Source organism: Convolutriloba macropyga, chromosome 13, assembly GCF_964194025.1.
Source record: "Convolutriloba macropyga chromosome 13, txConMacr16.3, whole genome shotgun sequence".
Lineage (NCBI taxonomy): Eukaryota > Metazoa > Xenacoelomorpha > Acoela > Convolutidae > Convolutriloba > Convolutriloba macropyga.
Window position 1 is genome coordinate 4,714,685 of NC_134480.1, and position 17,515 is coordinate 4,732,199.

At 38.7% G+C, this 17,515-nt stretch overlaps 1 protein-coding gene across 1 annotated transcript in view; it reads left to right on the top strand.

Moving 5' to 3' along the window:
* The first annotated feature begins 5,771 nt into the window (after positions 1–5,771).
* Positions 5,772–17,515, top strand: part of LOC142351969 (methionine--tRNA ligase, cytoplasmic-like) — a 34,578-nt gene continuing 22,834 nt past the window's right edge. The window contains exons 1-12 of the mRNA XM_075404264.1: positions 5,772–5,861; positions 5,937–6,009; positions 6,554–6,635; positions 6,706–6,828; positions 9,038–9,116; positions 9,197–9,291; positions 9,805–9,873; positions 10,118–10,230; positions 13,598–13,714; positions 14,324–14,527; positions 14,798–14,999; positions 17,236–17,310. Coding sequence (XP_075260379.1) covers positions 5,798–5,861; positions 5,937–6,009; positions 6,554–6,635; positions 6,706–6,828; positions 9,038–9,116; positions 9,197–9,291; positions 9,805–9,873; positions 10,118–10,230; positions 13,598–13,714; positions 14,324–14,527; positions 14,798–14,999; positions 17,236–17,310 — 1,296 coding nt within the window. The 5' untranslated portion in view covers positions 5,772–5,797. The remainder of the gene's footprint in view (positions 5,862–5,936; positions 6,010–6,553; positions 6,636–6,705; positions 6,829–9,037; positions 9,117–9,196; positions 9,292–9,804; positions 9,874–10,117; positions 10,231–13,597; positions 13,715–14,323; positions 14,528–14,797; positions 15,000–17,235; positions 17,311–17,515) is intronic.

The window sequence follows — 17,515 nt, forward strand, 5'->3', positions numbered from 1 at the left end:
AAAATATCAATCAATTTTGAACAAATTTTTCGACTGTCCCCAATTTCTGAAGATAGAAACAACAAATGACGAGATAACCCTCAAAATAGAAAACGAAATTAAAGGAACTTTACTTTGAAATGAAAAAACGAGACCTCAATTCCCTAATTCTCACTCTTTTTTTACTCACCTTTTGAAAACGTGCCGGGATTCAACATCGAACCTTCGAGCCTTATAGCTAGACAAAAACTTGCAAATCTTGAGTTTGAGGCAAATGGGCAAATTGTATTAATATGTGTTAAAGTTTTATTTAAAAACGACCGGTCTCAGAAGCCATCAACGTTTCTCTACGATGTCTTTTCTCCAGTGGCAACTCCCCAGATATTGAAAGATTGACATTTCAGCTCCTTCTCAAACTAGCAAATTTTAAACGCAATGGTAACTGGTTTTGTCATAAAGACGGTTTGGCAAAGGGGCTTCCCTGGCAGCTATCAAGACCAACTATTTCGAAGAAAAGCTTAGTAATGAGGATGAGATGAGTTTGGGAGAATTAAAAAAACTCTAGACAAAAATGTCCAGTCTGTCTTGAGAGAGTAGTTTGGAACAGCAAGGCCGTCAAGTGTGAAAAGTATTTGAACTGGTATCTCAAAAAATGTGGAAATATATGTAAAGAGCAATACAGAAAATGGGGTATATTGTTTGGAAGTGCTTGAGATTGGAAGAGATGTGGAAACTCAACAAATGATAACCAAACTAGAAAACGAAATTTATTTGAAATATACGTTCCAGAAAAATTTTGAAATTAAAAATTTAAATTCTGTGTTTGAATTAAGTATTCAATGGCAATTCCCGCCCACATTTCGAGCTTATATAATTGCGGTTTCAATTTTTTGATATAGATCGTTTCTATTGCCATTAGTTTTTAAACCACATGCATCTTGAACCTGCCATTTAATATTGTGCGCTGTACCTCAACATTCAACGAGATGCTGTCCAACAGGGGAATCTTTCTTTCGATGCTCCGAAACTCTAATGGTAACATGTCGCCTGGATTGGCCAACATAGGTGGAATAATCCCATGAAAGACACTTTGTATACCACATGGGATTTCAGATTGTTATTGAGAGATGATTTTAGAGTGGGCAAGCAAGTTCTTATTTTTCTTGTAATGAAAATGATCTGAATATCACAATTTTTTCAATCTACTTGCAAAGATTGGATTGATTTTTCTTCTGTATTGAACAAAAAACATTGGTTTCAGCTCATTTTAATTGAGAATTGGTCGTTTTAAGAAGTTCATTTTTTTGGTTGAGGTTTCTGTCACTATTTTATCCAACGTCTTATTAACAATATTGGATGACCACTCAGTTGGATACTGACTTTCAGTCCAGATCTCTTGATTTTTTTTGGAAGATTTACATCAGAGGATTGCCAGTCACTGGTTGCATTGAAAATCCTAAGTACACTCCCCTGAATCACATTTTTCTTTGTAACGGTGCACAGCTACGGAAATTTTGGATTATGCAGGTATCTGTCGATTTTGATACCTATGACAGCTAACTTTTCTGTCATCGTTTACCTTTATGTTGAGATCTAGGAACGCCAGGTCTCCACTACCGTTGGGTGTCTCAAGAGTGAATTGTACGTTTTTTTAGGAGAATTTGCATACTCGAGCCAATCTAGAACGTTCCCCTTGACATTGCACACTATATCACCCACATACCTCTTGAATAATTTCATTTCCTGTGTACCCTGTTGTACTTTTTCCTGCGCAATACGAACAGATCATATAATTTCCTGCATGTTCTTATACGCCCTGTCAATGATACTTTTGGCATTTTGCATGAAACCCAAATAACTTGAATTCAATAAAGGTCAAGAATAACAGAACGGTGCTAACATCATTTGAGGTCAAACAAAAAGAGCAAAATCAAAGCAACTGATCGTAAAGACGAAAATTCAAAGTGCACTGTGTGCTGTTAGAATGAAAAATGAGCACCACGTCTGCTAATGAAATGAATAAATTACCAGTCAGTTTCTGGAGGTCAAAGTTTGGTATGAAGCAGTATATATTTAAGTTCACGTTAGGTTTCAAATTAGGTTTATATGTACAGATTTATGGGTTAACGTCGGCATTAAATGCACAGGGTGAAGACTCCTCCTTGTAAGAGCGTTGTCCTCTGTGGCCTCTTATACAAAGGATTGTGCTTCTAAGTAGGGCGAAGCTCAGGGATGTTTTGATGAAATTTATGACGTTAGGGTACGTGTCTTTCGTCTTTTCAGCAATTCTTGATGCAAGTCGTTTTATAACTATTGTGGAGCCGGGGCCGCTTTCTCTTGTGGTCGAGAAGATCAGAGGGATAAAAGAGCTATGCTCAACTTCAACAATTATGTCCAGGTATTTGGTTTTCTTCGTCGTTTCGTGGAACTTGTAGCTCTCTTTGATTCCAATACGTCTGTTTGTTGGAGCAAACGGGTTGAAAACTTTAACAACATAGTATGATTTCTCAAAGCGAGAACCCCATAGGCCTTTAGCTGAGATATCTAATCGTGCTTCCTCGTCCTTGCAGGTTGCGGGTTTTAGGCTCTCATTGCTGAGAGGCTGCAGGTGAGGTTCAACTTCGATATCGTAACAAGTTTTTCGCATAAGCTCGGCAAAGAGGTCTCTTACTTCATTATGCCTGATTATTGGATATCCTCCCTTAGGGCAGTGAAGGGCATGGGATACAAGAAACTTCGAGCCACACGCACACTTCTCGGGAATATTTTTGAATTGCCAGCCATATCGAATGCATAGGGCGTCTCTGAACTCGGTTTTGGTTAACCAGAGGTCATGTCGTTCTATTGGCAGTGCATTCAACCATGTAGACGCGCCTTTCTCACTGGCTAGTTGTACTGAATATTTGAGATCTTCGGTCATGTTTGCAAGAATTTCTTCCAACTTCTGTTTGTTTTGGGTTTGTTTTTGTCTTCGTATGTCTGTTTTGATTCTCTCTTGATGTAGTGTCGCTGTTGTTACGTCAAAATGATCTAGTGGGCTGCTGAGAAATTTTGATTGGTCATACGCGGGGACTAAATCGTCAGGAGCTTTGATTGCCATCCCGCCATTATTTACAGGTAGATTTAACAGGGATCTCATACCATCATCGGGGGAGTCCTGGTCGGTCATATTCGTTATTAGGCTTCTACGTATGATGTTCTCTGAGTCAGCTAGGATGGTATCAGCTTTTGGGGTTGTACGTAGCAAAAATGTCAATTTACTTTGAGCGCCTCGGGGAAAATAGTGATAGGCTGCTTGCGGTGACGATTTGGCAAACTCGCTTAGGTTCTTCAGAAGTTTTTGTTGTGTTTCTGATTGCTCTTGAACAAACTTCTGGCAGGCTGCTTCAGACCCTATTACAGAGCCGAGAACTCGTGCACCGTCAACGATTTGTACGTTTGTGTTATTGAAAATATGTTTCGCCTTTTCAATGGTGTGAGGCTTGACAATTAGCTGGCATTTGGGGGCGCTGACAAAGTATCCAAATCCTTCACCAATTTTGTTCAGCTGCTTGAAGAACAACAGGAGTTTTTCAATTGTTCCCGCTGCAGTGCCATCGTCAGCGTACCATTTTTGCAAAACTGATTCCATGTTCATTCTGTCTATCAGCGGCCTTGACGCAATGCCATACATTAGCATTGCCAAGGGATCCCCTCGTGTACATCCTTCCTGGGAAAAAAGGGTCTGCTTGTCGACGTACAGATTGCTGGGAGTTTGGTAGGAGTTGTTTATGGCGCAGTAGATAGAAGGGCAGATTCTCCTTATGTTTTCAAGCGCTTTTGCTCTGTTCAGGTTGTTGAAGGCATTCGTTGCATTCATAAGTAGCAGAGCTTCACAGGAGTCTTTCTAAAATTCGGTTCGCAGGGAGTGACTAGAGTACTCGATTCCCGCGGTCTGACCCATGCAAAGCTGGTCGTTTCCGCCTATTGAGCGTAGTTCTGCATCCACACTTTTGGCGATACATCTTCCGATTATCCTCCGAAGTACTTCACCAATTCCTATCGGTCTAACTCCAGGGTTTTTGTCCAGAGGAATAAGTCGGCAGCTGTTTTATGGCATAAGGGTTTCTGATTTGAGTTTTTGGGGCGCGATTCGTTTGGCAATAGCTGCGACTGTGTTCTTAAGGTTGTCAGAGTTCTCTTCGAAACAGGTCAAAATCCTTCTCCATTGCGCTGAGTCTAAGCCGGACGGACCATGTGCTCCGTTAGTGCAGGACAGCTTTTTCAACCAATGCTGCATCGATTCTTTCGAAGACTGCTGGGTGGTAAGCAAGGGGTTGTTGTCCTGTAAAAAGACACTGTTCGTTCAACGAGGATTCAGGTGGGTGCTTCGAAAGAAGAATACTCAAAACATCGCTGTCTCCAATTTTGTGTTTCAACGGAAGGACTCCTCCTTTTTCGCCGGCCAGCACTCGCATCGCGACTGAGACTTTTCCTTCTTTCATCATTTCATTGAAACGTTTGATTGGTTTGGACTCACTTACTCTTTGTTTGGCTGCTGGCTTTCGTTTTTGCAATGCTCCTGCTTGATGGAAAAGTTCCGTCAGTTTTCCACTAAACCAAAGGTCAAGACGTCGGCTTAGCGTTTTATTGGCAGAGTTGTCGTCGGCCTTCTTTGTCCGGCAGAGCAGTAGGTGGGGCATGATCATGGCCGCGAGCAATGAGAAGGGGGCATTTGCTGATTGGTCTGCAAGATGTTTAAGGGCGTCGTTTAGTGCGTTGGTAAAAGAGTTGCCTGCTTCGCATTTGTTGATTCTCATGAAGCTTGGCTTCCAGTGAACGATTTCTTGGTAGATAGGAAGCAGGTCTTCTGGTTTTTCTAGCGCTGCCCAAAAACTTTGTTCTGGTGTTTGTTGGCTTTGGGGGTTCACTGGGTTTTGAAAATTTGGGCGTACGTATCCCGCTATGGCTTGGCCCGGTTCCCGGCCCCTCTCACAGCCAGCTTGCTCCTGAAGGTCACCAGGACCAACAAGCGAAGCAGAGTCTGGGCTAACTCGAGGAACCGTGGGCCTAAAACAGTATAAACAGATCCACTCCACGTTTTTGGATGTTTTCGAGACGTCTGCACATTTGATGTGGGCATATTCCTTGCATTTTTGACAGGGGACACTGTAGGAGTTGTGGTGAATATTCTTTTTGCATATAATACAGTCCCATTTCATGATATGAAACTATTTATTAAGTTTATCACAACAATTAGGCTAAACATGAATTTAAACATTTTGCATGAAACCAGTTTTTGCATGATTCGCACTCGATTTACTCCCTCGGAAAGTAACCTACTCTTTTCACAGCTGGTGCTGCTGCGCGCACGTTAAAATTCTATCCATTTGCGTTCGATCTTCGCTTCAACCGTCTCGCATTCTTTGCCATTCAGTTTGCTCCTTTTGTTTCTTTCATGTTATTTTGAACGTAACTTTTTTAGCCATTACGACATTAATCAAGTCTTTTCGTCCCTGCCTGTTGTTCGACAGCTATTTGTGGGGCATTAGTCGATTTTTTTCTCGGTGATTAAGTTTTCTCGAAGTAAATCAGAACTTTGGGAAGGCGTTAAAAGGGAACTCAGCTTAAAGGAATTGAGGATTGCAAAAACGGTCTAAAATTGCATCAGATTCTTGGATTACATAATGCTATTAATAGCCAGAATTAAAGTTCTATTGTAAAAGCTTTGGCCACAATATTGCACCTCAGACTATTTATTCTCATTTACATTCTTTTGTGTGTGAGATCAGCAAACAATTTCTCCGTATTCTTTACTTTCTTTTATTTTCAGATAATAATGGCAGTTTATAACTGTCCTCTTCATAAGCTTAAACTTGGTCTTGTCATGGATCTACTGAGTGGTATGTTTTGTGTACTTTGTGTATTCGCTATCTTTTGCGGCTACATGCATATCTAATGATGTTCTGACGTTCTAGGTGACCAATCTGAGATTGAAGCTACTCAATTGGCAAAGCTGCCTGGCCTGACGTCGACGAATGCAACTTGCTTGTACGATTTTGAAAATAGTAGTTTACTAGTGTAGCAATGTTTGATTTTGATCTGTTCTGTTTTGCCCAACACTCCACCCCCGTTTTAGTGGTTAAAAATTTTAAAAATTTGCGATCTTTCTCGTTTGTCCCCCCCGCCTCCAATACGTTATGCTCCCCCAATCAGAAAGTACGTGTCATTACGATTTTGCGATAAGAACGTCTGCACTTGGCAAACCTTTTTCGACTGCCATCTATGCAGAAATAAATGGACTCTATTTTAACAACTGACGACTAGGCATAAATCAGCCCTGCAGCAAACCCGCTGCGAATCTCCATCAACAACAACAACAGTTGTGAAAATATTGCACGTGCTTCTGGGGGGTGCAAATAATATGTGCCCACTAAGCTGGGGGGGGCACAAACGGAAAAGATCCAAAATTTGGCCCTACCTCGCTTAGGTATTTTCAATCAGAAGGCGAAATATAACGATATATTTGAGGGTCACAAACCGCACTGAGGACGAAACAGTATAGGTCAGTAACCTCATGTTTTATTGATTTCAGATATTTGTTATCGGCAAATGGTGGCTATATTTTCCCGACTTCAGTTAGGAACTGGTTGCTTTGGGAAAACACAGAACTCTCCGTAAATAAACTCACAGTATTTTCCTTATTTTTAATTTTTAGTAGTATGAGGAGCTTTTGTTTGTTTTTAGTCTGCTGTTTGTCGATACGTTGCTTCATCTAAAGGAAGTTCTGCAGTGGAGGAATTGGAAGTTGTTGCTGAAAAGATTGAACAAGCCCTGCAAAGCTCCAATTGCTTAGAACAATCATTTCTGGTAAATTTTACATCGTTCACTGTGAAATTAGAAACAAGGTTGCTCGGTATTTTAGAAACGTCAATTAAGAAAAAGCCCCTCCCCTTAGAGGTTAGTCGGTCAACTCGGGGGCGGAAAGTGAACTCCTATATATACATATAAATTCTTACAGTAGTCAAAGTATCATAAAAATTTGCATTCTTGTGGCAAAGAATCAACAATTTGTGTTCTCTAGGTAATTTGTGGTTTCATGGAACTTTTTATTAAGCTGCGTTTTGAATGCTCTGAATAATATCAATTAGAGAGCTCGTGGTACTATTTTATCGGTCACTGAAACTTCGAGGCAGAGAGCTTCGTTTGAAGGATTAAACTTAATAATCGGCTGCTTCGCTATTGGCGACGTTTGGTTTTTATGTCCTATAGTGACAATTAGATTTTCAGACGTTTGGTTTTTGTCCTATTGTTACCCCAATTAGACTTAAACATTTCTGCCTCGAAGATTTAGTGACTGATGAAATCGAACCATGAGTTCTCTTATTCTTTAAGTCTAAGGACACTATAGGACAGCAAAATAGACTTGAGAGTCTAAGGGCTTAGTACATAGAATTAAAGAAGTGAAAATTTATTTTGTTGTCCTAAGCTTAGTGCCCTATAGGACACTAAAAATTAGACGTTCTCGTCTCTAAGTCTGTTTAATCCTTCAAACTGAGCTCCCTGCCTCGAAGTTTTAGAGAACCGTGGGTACAAACTTTATGGTAGCTAAAACTTGGAGGCACGTGCAATTTGCAATTAGCACGTGCAAAAGTGGAATGTTAAGTTTTGCGGCCCTAACTGAGCAGCCCGCTCGCAGTAAGGAAACATAATTTTTGGAGGTTAGGCCAACTAGTTCCTGACGCTAGTAACAGAAAGAAAGCTCAGCTTTCTGGTGGTAAAAAGTTCAATATCTCGAAGAAATGGAATTAGCGGTTGCCAAACAGTGTAAAAAGGTCTCATGATAGCAACGATTTCGATAGCGATGACGAATTGGAGCAGAAATTGATAGAAATAGCTGAAAAACAGGAAAAATATAGAAAAATTGATTTTTCGGACAACGATTTTTCGTCTTGTAGTCTTCGTCTGACAAAAAATTTCTTGAAATGGGAGAAGCTGTGGACATTAAGTCGCTGAGTAGTACTTTAAGAGGCTTACTAGTCTCTAAGTAACTTTTTCTTCGAAATGCTGAGTTGACATTGCGTGAACGGAAATTCTTTGGGAGGTTTTAGACCCCTCCCGTAACTTCACCCTCTTATCGTTCCACACTCCTCCCCCTAATGCACCCCTTTTCTACTTTGTTTTGCCAAGTCTCAGTTAACTGCAGCTTCTGACGATGTCAACCGCTCAGCAATCCTTTGAGAGCAATTGGCCGGGCTGAAGTTATGCTTTTATTTTGTGAACGCTTCAGATATTTGAATTTTTTTAAACGTCGAAAAAATTCTCTTGGAAAAGAAGGATGAAATTGTTTTATTAAACTCTTGTGTATTCTTTTTTCCCGTTTACTTGATTTTGCTTACTGGGATGAATTAAATTCAAATAAGGATATCTCACTCTAATTATAGATTATTTGAAGGCAGCTCTAGTGCCCAATTTCAAATGAATTAGAAAAATCACACCGATTAGTGGCAGTATTTTGAGTCTCAATCTTTTCATTGTTATTTTGAGACCGCCGGCCAACAATGTTATCCGAGCTATTTTTTCGTAATATGCGAGCTTTTTATATCCAAGTCTTACCTGCTTTTTTAATAAAAAGGATTCTGATTGCGTGGAAACGATTTTCATCTGTAATAGACAACAGATTCGATCACGTCTATGTTATTTTTAAACGCAATAAAGGCTTTTGACCCTATGATCAGATGTTTTAGTAGCTTCTAAAAACTCGCGTCAGAGGATCGAAAGCTTTTTTTTTGCGTTTTCGAATTATAGACAAAATACCTGCTTGAAGTGAAAATGTCATTAAATAAACTTGTGCGAGTATTCATAATCGTCACTAAAAAAATTAAGTCGAGAATCTCTTCGAAATAATTTGAGTACTCTTGGCGTGACAACAGAAAGTGAACTGAGGTTCCCTAAAGAAAAAGTTTGTGGTTTGTCGGTGAACAACGTCTCTAACCTGACTAGGATTTCTGTTTCCATTTAAACTTCTTTATTTACCCTTTGAATCTTGTTACTAATAAGATAAATTGTTTGATTTTAGCCTAATATTCCGTCTCTTCCCGATGTCATTATTTGGTGCTGCCTTCAGCCTGTTCTAAATTTGCTGTGCAAAAACGAACGTAAGTTGTGAAACTCATTTGTTTTCTTTTTCGACAACAAATTTTCCCAATTATTAATTAATTGTGATGTTTTCTTCCAGGCTTTGCGTCGGTGGCTAGATGGAGTGAACAACTCTGTCACCAGTATCCTGCGTTTCAGAAAGCCAAAGACAACTTCAAGTGCAAGAATTATGAGGTGATTTTTTGTGTTTATTTGTGGAAGATAGAAACAATACCCTCCCTGATCAGTGCATTTTTTATTTATGCCCTCCAAGCAAAAACGGAAAAGACCACAAATTCTGTAAATAAGTGCTCTCAAAGAAAGTTACCTCATAAAACTTTTCGCTTGAACAATTTATCGTGAGATTCTTCAACTTTTCGTCCTCAAAACTATCAACTGGTAAAGCCCAATGGAATGAGTTAAAATGCAGCTCACTGTAGACTTTATGTATTTCGGCGAATCTGCTGTTTTAAATTCCACCTCAGCCCCCTTCCCCAATTCACGCCAAAAAATTCACACTCCGCCAATTAAGACTGACCTCCCTTAGCTTCTGGGTACGGCTGCTGGGTACTGTCAAAGCTAGCCCATCGCCAGTTGCAGTAATAGGCCCAATGTTAGTTGGTTATTTTCACTCAGCTGCTTGAAAGACATAATAATTTGTTGTCAAAAGATAATGTCCTCAATTCATTGGATGTTTATTGTTTTCAGTCTGCTTTGATCAAAGAACACGAACGAAGGTCAAAGGTCACACTATCTGTCTCGGGTCACAAGAAAGAGGTCAGTCGTTCTAGAAGTCTAGTTTAAACGAGAAGAAATCAGTGGAAAACTTACTTATAAGCTCCTAGTTGTCGATAACTAAACTAACTGTAGATGTATTTTCGTTGTAGTCAATGATTGATCTCCGTCAAAGCAAATCAGAGAGCTGTTCTATTAGGGATTTATAGCGTATGCGTATAGTTGCCAACTACTATGTCCTTAATAAACTTGTGGCGCAGACCGCGAATGTCAGGTCAGTTTTCAGGTTCCATCAACTACAACAGCAGAAACAATTCAGTGCAAGAAGTCAATCAATGGTCCCAAATGGGTGCAGTCAACTTCTCAAAGCGTTATCAGGCCAACAAGAACAGCACCTGTGTAAGCATTAATTTTAGTATCGCTGAAATTGTCTTAGTTTTTATAGTTAACTCAAGAAATATAAAGGTTTCCACCAATTAGTTGTTAATTTCTCTTGAACGCAGTTCATAGCAATTATTGTAAACGTGTGTGTGTTTTTTATGCAAAATTTTCGCTTGACGGTTTTGACTTTTCGAGTGACTTTTACGCCCTTGACTTTTGCGGTTCGCGTGATCTAAAATTCTCAATCACAGTTTCAAGCAACTGAACTCAATTGGCGGCAATTTAATACTAAAAGTCAAATTGAAATTGCGCCGAAACTGGTGTTCAATAGGGGGCTTCAAATAACCACATTAGAGGTTAAGACATACCACTATTAAGATGGTATGTCTTAACCTCTAATATGGTTATTTGAAGCCCCTATTGAACTTCTTAGTCCCATTTAGGCTCCCTCCCCCCCGACTGAAGCAGGTTGCAATTGATTAGAGCTCCCACTAGTTGTTCGAGAGCAATTCTTCCGACGTTATTTCGGTTATATTTATTAATAGCCGCGCTCACCTCAGCCGGCTATTATTGCGGGGATAACTTTTTTATACAGTTCAATTAAATTGACGTACATTAGAGGGTGTCTTTTTACGACTCGAAGAGGAGTATTGGTGGAGCGTTTTCTTTCTGGATAGTTTTTTGGAGTGTATTTAAAACAGGATGTTTAGTCAATGCCGCCCGTGAAGACTAGGCTGAACAAATTGAAGACCAAAGAGAAGAGAGTGATTTTCTTTAATTCCACGTTTTTGAGAGTGCGCGAGAAAGTAGGTCCAAAAATTTTCTCTAAGCGAGCAAAATTTACCACGCTAAGCGAGCAATTTTTTCAAATGAAGTTTGTAGCAATTATAGTAGTCCTTTATATTAGTCCTGTCGTCTTTTTAAATTCGCTTGTTCGCTTGAACAATTTTTCGTCTTACCCATTTGACTTTTAGTCCTCCAAAATGAGATAAACAGGTAACGCTCTGAGGGAATTCGGTTCTGTAGATCTTTACGCCTTACCAGTTTCTGAGAATGCGATTCACCCAAATTGTTAGAGACAATTTTATGGTGTGAAGTGTTGTTCTTAATCTTGAAAACTTGATCCCTCACCCCACCCCTCTTCTACACCCCCAGTCTACCCTCGTCTAACTGGCGGTTTGGAACCCGCTCGTTCAGCTCTTCCAACCCTACCCCACAATCGCTTTACACCCTCCCCCTACTCCGCTCAACCCCCGGCCAATGCCAGCAGAGTCCTAGCTGGGTGTTAGTGAAGCCAGACGGTAGTTTAAGAGCAATTCACCGGACGTTTGTCGGTAATGTTTGTTTTTACTTCACTTTTTTTCTTAGTGGTTTTTCTAGACCATATTAACAAGCAACTATACTATAGCATTTTTGACTACCTCAATTGTATTTTGAAGGTTTTATATGCAACCTTGAGCTATTGCGATTTCGCAGTTTTAGACGCCTTTTCAGCGGTTTGTGTACTCTTTTGTGTGGGGTACATTTTTGGTTGAAATTATTTCTTTGTTTTTGTGGCCTTTTGATTTTAGCAATTTCATTTGAAGTTTCTTTTAACTGAATAAAATAGGCTATATTCAAACATCTTTAATTGCAGTTAAACGAATATAGTATCAATTATATTAGGCGCAATCTTTGTGATTTTTTGCTGGAACGATTTTTAACATTTATATTTCTGTCCTCAACAGAAAAAACGGGTAATGCCCGGCGGATACTGATTGGCTGAATAGCTCTCTTATAGGCTTACGCCTGGCTAATTTTTTAGTATGCGGTTCACCAAAACTGTTTTGAGGAGACAATTTCATGGTATGAAGGGCGTATCTTAATGTTAAAAGTTTGACCCTTTTGAGTCATCCGTCCCCAGTCACACCCTCCACCACCTGCACCCACACACTACCAAAGTCAACCGCTCGCCGATCATTTGAGAGCAATGAAGTTTTAATTATTTTTTTTCTGCCTTTTGCATTTTCATTTTTACTTTCAAGTGTTTACTCAGTGTTGTTGTTAATATTACTCAGTGGAACCAATTAAAGTTTGATAGAACATCACTAAAACCATTCTGCTTTTTTGTAGTTTTTGGTTCTTGCAATTTTGAATAACTTTTAAACTTAAATAATTACGATAACTTAATAGAAAATTGTGAGCATTACATATTTTGAAGGTTTTATATGCAACCTTGAGCTATTGCGATTTTGCAGTTTTAGACGCCTTTTCAGCGGTTTGTGTACTCTTTTGTGTGGGGTACATTTTTGGTTGAAATTATTTGTTTGTTTTTGTGGCCTTTTGATTTTAGCAATTTCATTTGAAGTTTCTTTTAACTTACCTATTTTGGAGTGTATTTTGTAGTGTATTTAAAACAGGATGTTTAGTCAATGCCGCCCGTGAAGACTAGGCTGAACAAATTGAAGACCAAAGAGAAGAGAGTGATTTTCTTTAATTCCACGTTTTTGAGAGTGCGCGAGAAAGTAGGTCCAAAAATTTTCTCTAAGCGAGCAAAATTTACCACGCTAAGCGAGCAATTTTTTCAAATGAAGTTTGTAGCAATTATAGTAGTCCTTTATTTTAGTCCTGTCGTCTTTTTAAATTCGCTTGTTCGCTTGAACAATTTTTCTTTTAACTGAATAAAATAGGCTATATTCAAACATCTTTAATTGCACTTAAACGAATATAGTATCAATTATATTAGGCGCGATCTTTGTGATTTTTTGCTGGAACGATTTTTAACATTTATATTTCTGTCCTCAACGGAAAAAACAGGTAATGCCCGGCGGATACTGATTGGCTGAATAGCTCTCTTATAGGCTTACGCCTGGCTAATTTTTTAGTATGCGGTTCACCAAAACTGTTTTGAGGAGACAATTTCATGGTATGAAGGGCGTATCTTAATGTTAAAAGTTTGACCCTTTTGAGTCATCCGTCCCCAGTCACACCCTCCACCACCTGCACCCACACACTACCAAAGTCAACCGCTCGCCGATCATTTGAGAGCAATGAAGTTTTAATTATTTTTTTTCTGCCTTTTGCATTTTCAATTTTACTTTCAAGTGTTTACTCAGTGTTGTTGTTAATATTACTCAGTGGAACCAATTAAAGTTTGATAGAACATCACTAAAACCATTCCGCTTTTTTGTAGTTTTTGGTTCTTGCAATTTTGAATAACTTTTAAACTTAAATAATTACGATAACTTAATAGAAAATTGTGAGCATTACAATATGTAATGTCATTTGATAGTTGAATTAATTTGACCAAGCACCAACTTAAACCGAAAAATGTCTACATTTTAGGTATTAACTCAATGCTAATCAAGGTAAACTATGGAGAACTAATTGAATGTGTCGTTTTCAGGTTGCCTCAAAGCGGCAAGAGGAACGTGTTGATCACAAGTGCGCTGCCATATGTGAACAACATTCCACATCTGGGCAATATCATCGGCTGTGTTCTAAGTGCTGACGTCTATTCAAGGTAAAACAGCTTCTGACATTAAAGAGCCAGAGCCTGCGTTTTAAAGACTGCAATTTCTAGAGAATTTTATTAAAAAGTCAAAGGATTTTTAGATTCTGTTCGTCAATTCGTTTCACTCAGCTCGACTTTTCTTTTTCGAGATGTACCGTTTGTTTTGTTTTGGTACTCCCTTCATATGGTAAACATTTGTGGAACATAACTAACTAGATCAGACAATGAGTTATAAACAAGGGTTTTGGAGTCACAACTTGTGGAAAGTTTTCAATAGAATGTTATCACAATTTGTTTTTCCTTCTGTTTAGTTTGAAATTGTATGGTATAATGAAGTACATAGTTTTTAATTGCTCTTGAACGAAGTTCATAGCAATTATTGTAAACGTGTGTGTCTTTTTTATGCAATTTTTTGCTGGACCTTTTGCGCTTTTCTTCTAGAACATTCTGTGACTTCTCCAATGACTTTTTCACGCTTTCGTAGATCATGTTTGAACTCTAAATCAAGTCAATCAAAGATACCTCCACAATAAAGTTTGTCAAAAAACCCTCACTCACCCGCCGCTCGAGAGCAATTCACCTGACGTTAGTCGGTAATGTTAATAATGTTGAATTCAGGTTCTGTCGAGCGAGAGGTGACAACTGTATCTACATTTGTGGCACAGATGAGTATGGAACTGCGACTGAAACTAAAGCACTGGAAGAGGGAGTGACTCCGAAAGAGATTTGTGACAAGTACTTTGCAATTCACAGAGATGTCTACGAATGGTTCAATATCTCCTTTGACTGTTTTGGACGGACTACTACACCTTACCAGACTAAGTGAGTTCGAACTCGGATCTGTTTTCGACGTCATCAAATAACGGTAACAAATACATTAGTTGAGGATTGTACTGTTATTGGTGTCTCATGACGGTTGTTTTTAAACAAAAAATGTAATTTAACAAACCAAAATTCTGTCTTACCGTTCATTGTTTAATCAATATTTTTTTCTTACAGCTTCTAGAATTGATTATTCAGAGTTTTTGCATTGTTGCTGCTGAATAGCATATGAAAAGTATTGATGACAAAGTTGGTTTTTATTATTGATAGAATCTCTCAAGACATCTTCTGGAAACTGGACCAGAATGGATTCCTAGTTGAGGAGTCGATGGAACAGTTGAAGTGTGACAAGTGCGACCGATTCCTGGCGGACAGGTTTGTAGAGGGAGAATGTCCTCATTGTGGCTATGCAGATGCCAGAGGTGACCAGTGCGATGCATGTGGCAAACTCATCGACGCCAATCTGCTCAAGGTTACAACTAAACAACAGTAAACTAGAAAGTTCAATTAAGGCACCCTGTCTCTTCTGTTTGGGTTTCAACTATCGCCTGTTTCAACTTTGGGTTCCCACTTTTCTTTTAACTGCTTGCAGCTAGACTTATAAGCACCGAAGTCGCAGGGAAAACATAAGATCATAGATCATGGTATGAGGTCCTTTTTGCCGGTTTGACTCTCAACGGCTAGTATTTAGGCGCTCTGCTTTTAAAATTCGCTTGACCTTTTGATCATGTTTTTCGATTTTATTCAAGTCACTATTTTCACGCTTGACTTCTGACTTAATTAAATCACTGTTTCAACTGAATGGATTTTATTTTTTTTCACGTATTGAAGTACCTAATGTAGTGAATATGGTCAAAGTCAAAAAAGCGACGTTAAAAGATCAAAAGGAACAGGATGAGCATATAAACCCGGTCATTTAGTCATAGAGCATTAGGTTATCAAAGTTCATTAACGCGATTGCTAGCTGACATTAGTATTATGCTTATTAGCTTTCAGTTTAGAAGCTGAATTAAGTGTAATTTTAGAATCTAACCGAATATGCAGAATTTGCACACCAAATACAAAAAATTTGACACTTTGAATTCAGTCAATTTCTATTTTCTTTTTCTACTTTCTGTTTCTTTATTCTTTTTAATAGCCGCCCTCATCTTCTCAGCCGGCTATTATAGCGCTCCTATTTTTTTTTACTTCGTGGAATTTTTTTCGCTTTAGCCATTTTGCCGCTTTTTCGAGATTTTGCGTGAAATCTTTTTGACTTCTCTAGGCTAGTTTCACTCTTCTGTCATTCTGCTCAAAGTCCTTTTAAACAGCAGCTGCTCAGCAAAGCACTTCAAAATGAAGAGAGTCAGTATAAAAAAATCAAAGTCAGAAATAGAAACGGGATGAAGCCCATTTTTTGATGCCCGGTACTTGAACTTTGTTCTCACAAGTTTTAGTTACTATCTATAATGCTCATTGGTATTGATACTAGACCCTGTAGCCTCTCACTGAGAGACAGCAGTATGTTCAATTACGAAATGACATCAAAATAAATCGCACTTAAAATGTTTTTATACAAAATTCAATTGTTTTTGATGTTTTCTTTTCTTTCAATCCCAATAGAGTTATGGGAATCAACAGCGGCTATTTTCCGGCAATCTGCCGGGTATGTTTCTGTTTCAATCCCAATATGCGTCAAGCGGGTCAACGGCCGCTATTTTTGGCAGTTTTTCGGCGATGGTTTTGTGTTTTTTACCTATGACTGAGTTATCATTCTTTTCGCAACAGTTTTCTAAAAATAATTGCTCGATCCGATCTGTATGTGGTTTATTTGCTTATAGGATTTTGGAAGATCCAAACTTTTCCGATGATCTTTGTGATTGAAATTAAGATATATTTGTTTTCGTGCGTGCCATTTGTCAGTGTAAATCCAGTAGTTTTGTCTATCCTGCTGTTATATTGTTGATTGAATCCTGTTTTCTGTTAATTAAAATTCTGAATAAAAGCCAATTAGGAACAGATGACGCCGGAAATTTTTTTTCGAATCGGCTCCAGTGCTCCTGCTGTTGAATTTCTCTCAAACAAAATTTCTTGCAATTATATTAGTCATGTGGTGTTTATTTGCGATTTTTCGCTCGGCAATTTGTCGTCTGAACCTTTTGATTTTTCGTCCTTAAAAACAAGATGTCAGGTTACTACCGGGGTTATTAAGTTCTGGACTAGTGACTTTGGTGTAGAGCTTTTTTAGACGCTTAGTATACGATTCACTGGAACTGGTTTGAAGACATAATTATTTAATCTCGAATGAGCAATTATTGTAAAAGTGTGTCTTTTTATGCAAATTTTTCACTTGATCATTTTTGTGCTTTTCTTCTACAATAATCTTTGACTTCTCAGGTTACTTTTTCTCACACTTCTTGATTTTTGGGTGATTTCAATTGCTCTCACTCCGGAATAAAGTTTGTCGTTCAAACGAAACGGATTGTAAGAGAGAGAAGATGACGGCCCTGACAGCCGAGTGGTTAATGCCGATCTAGTGGTTAATATAGAAAAAATTATCTAGGCTACAGCCCCACAATTAAATTGCCCCGCCTGTCATTCGAGAGCAAATTTTCCGACGTTAGTTCGTTTGTTTTGTATAGCGTCATTGCTTTATCTACAGAATGCTTATTGCTTTGTCTTGGCTGGCAGAGCTTGTAATACTTCATAGAAATTTGATTTGCTTTCAGAATCCACGCTGCAAGATTTGTTCAGCTACTCCCCGCCTGGAAACTTCAAACCATCTCTTCTTAAACCTGCCTCTGGTCAGTATATCAGTCTAACTCTAACATCAACATCCCCCACCCGGTGGCTAATTGAGTGAATTGTGAATTTCTATGCCCTACTTTGACTTTTAGAGAAGCACTTTTTTGGTCGTTTTCTTCAATCTGTCAAGCATGTTGTAACTTAAACATTGTAGGCATTCGTGGATTTTTCGGCGGTATACGTAATGAATAAAACCTGAACATT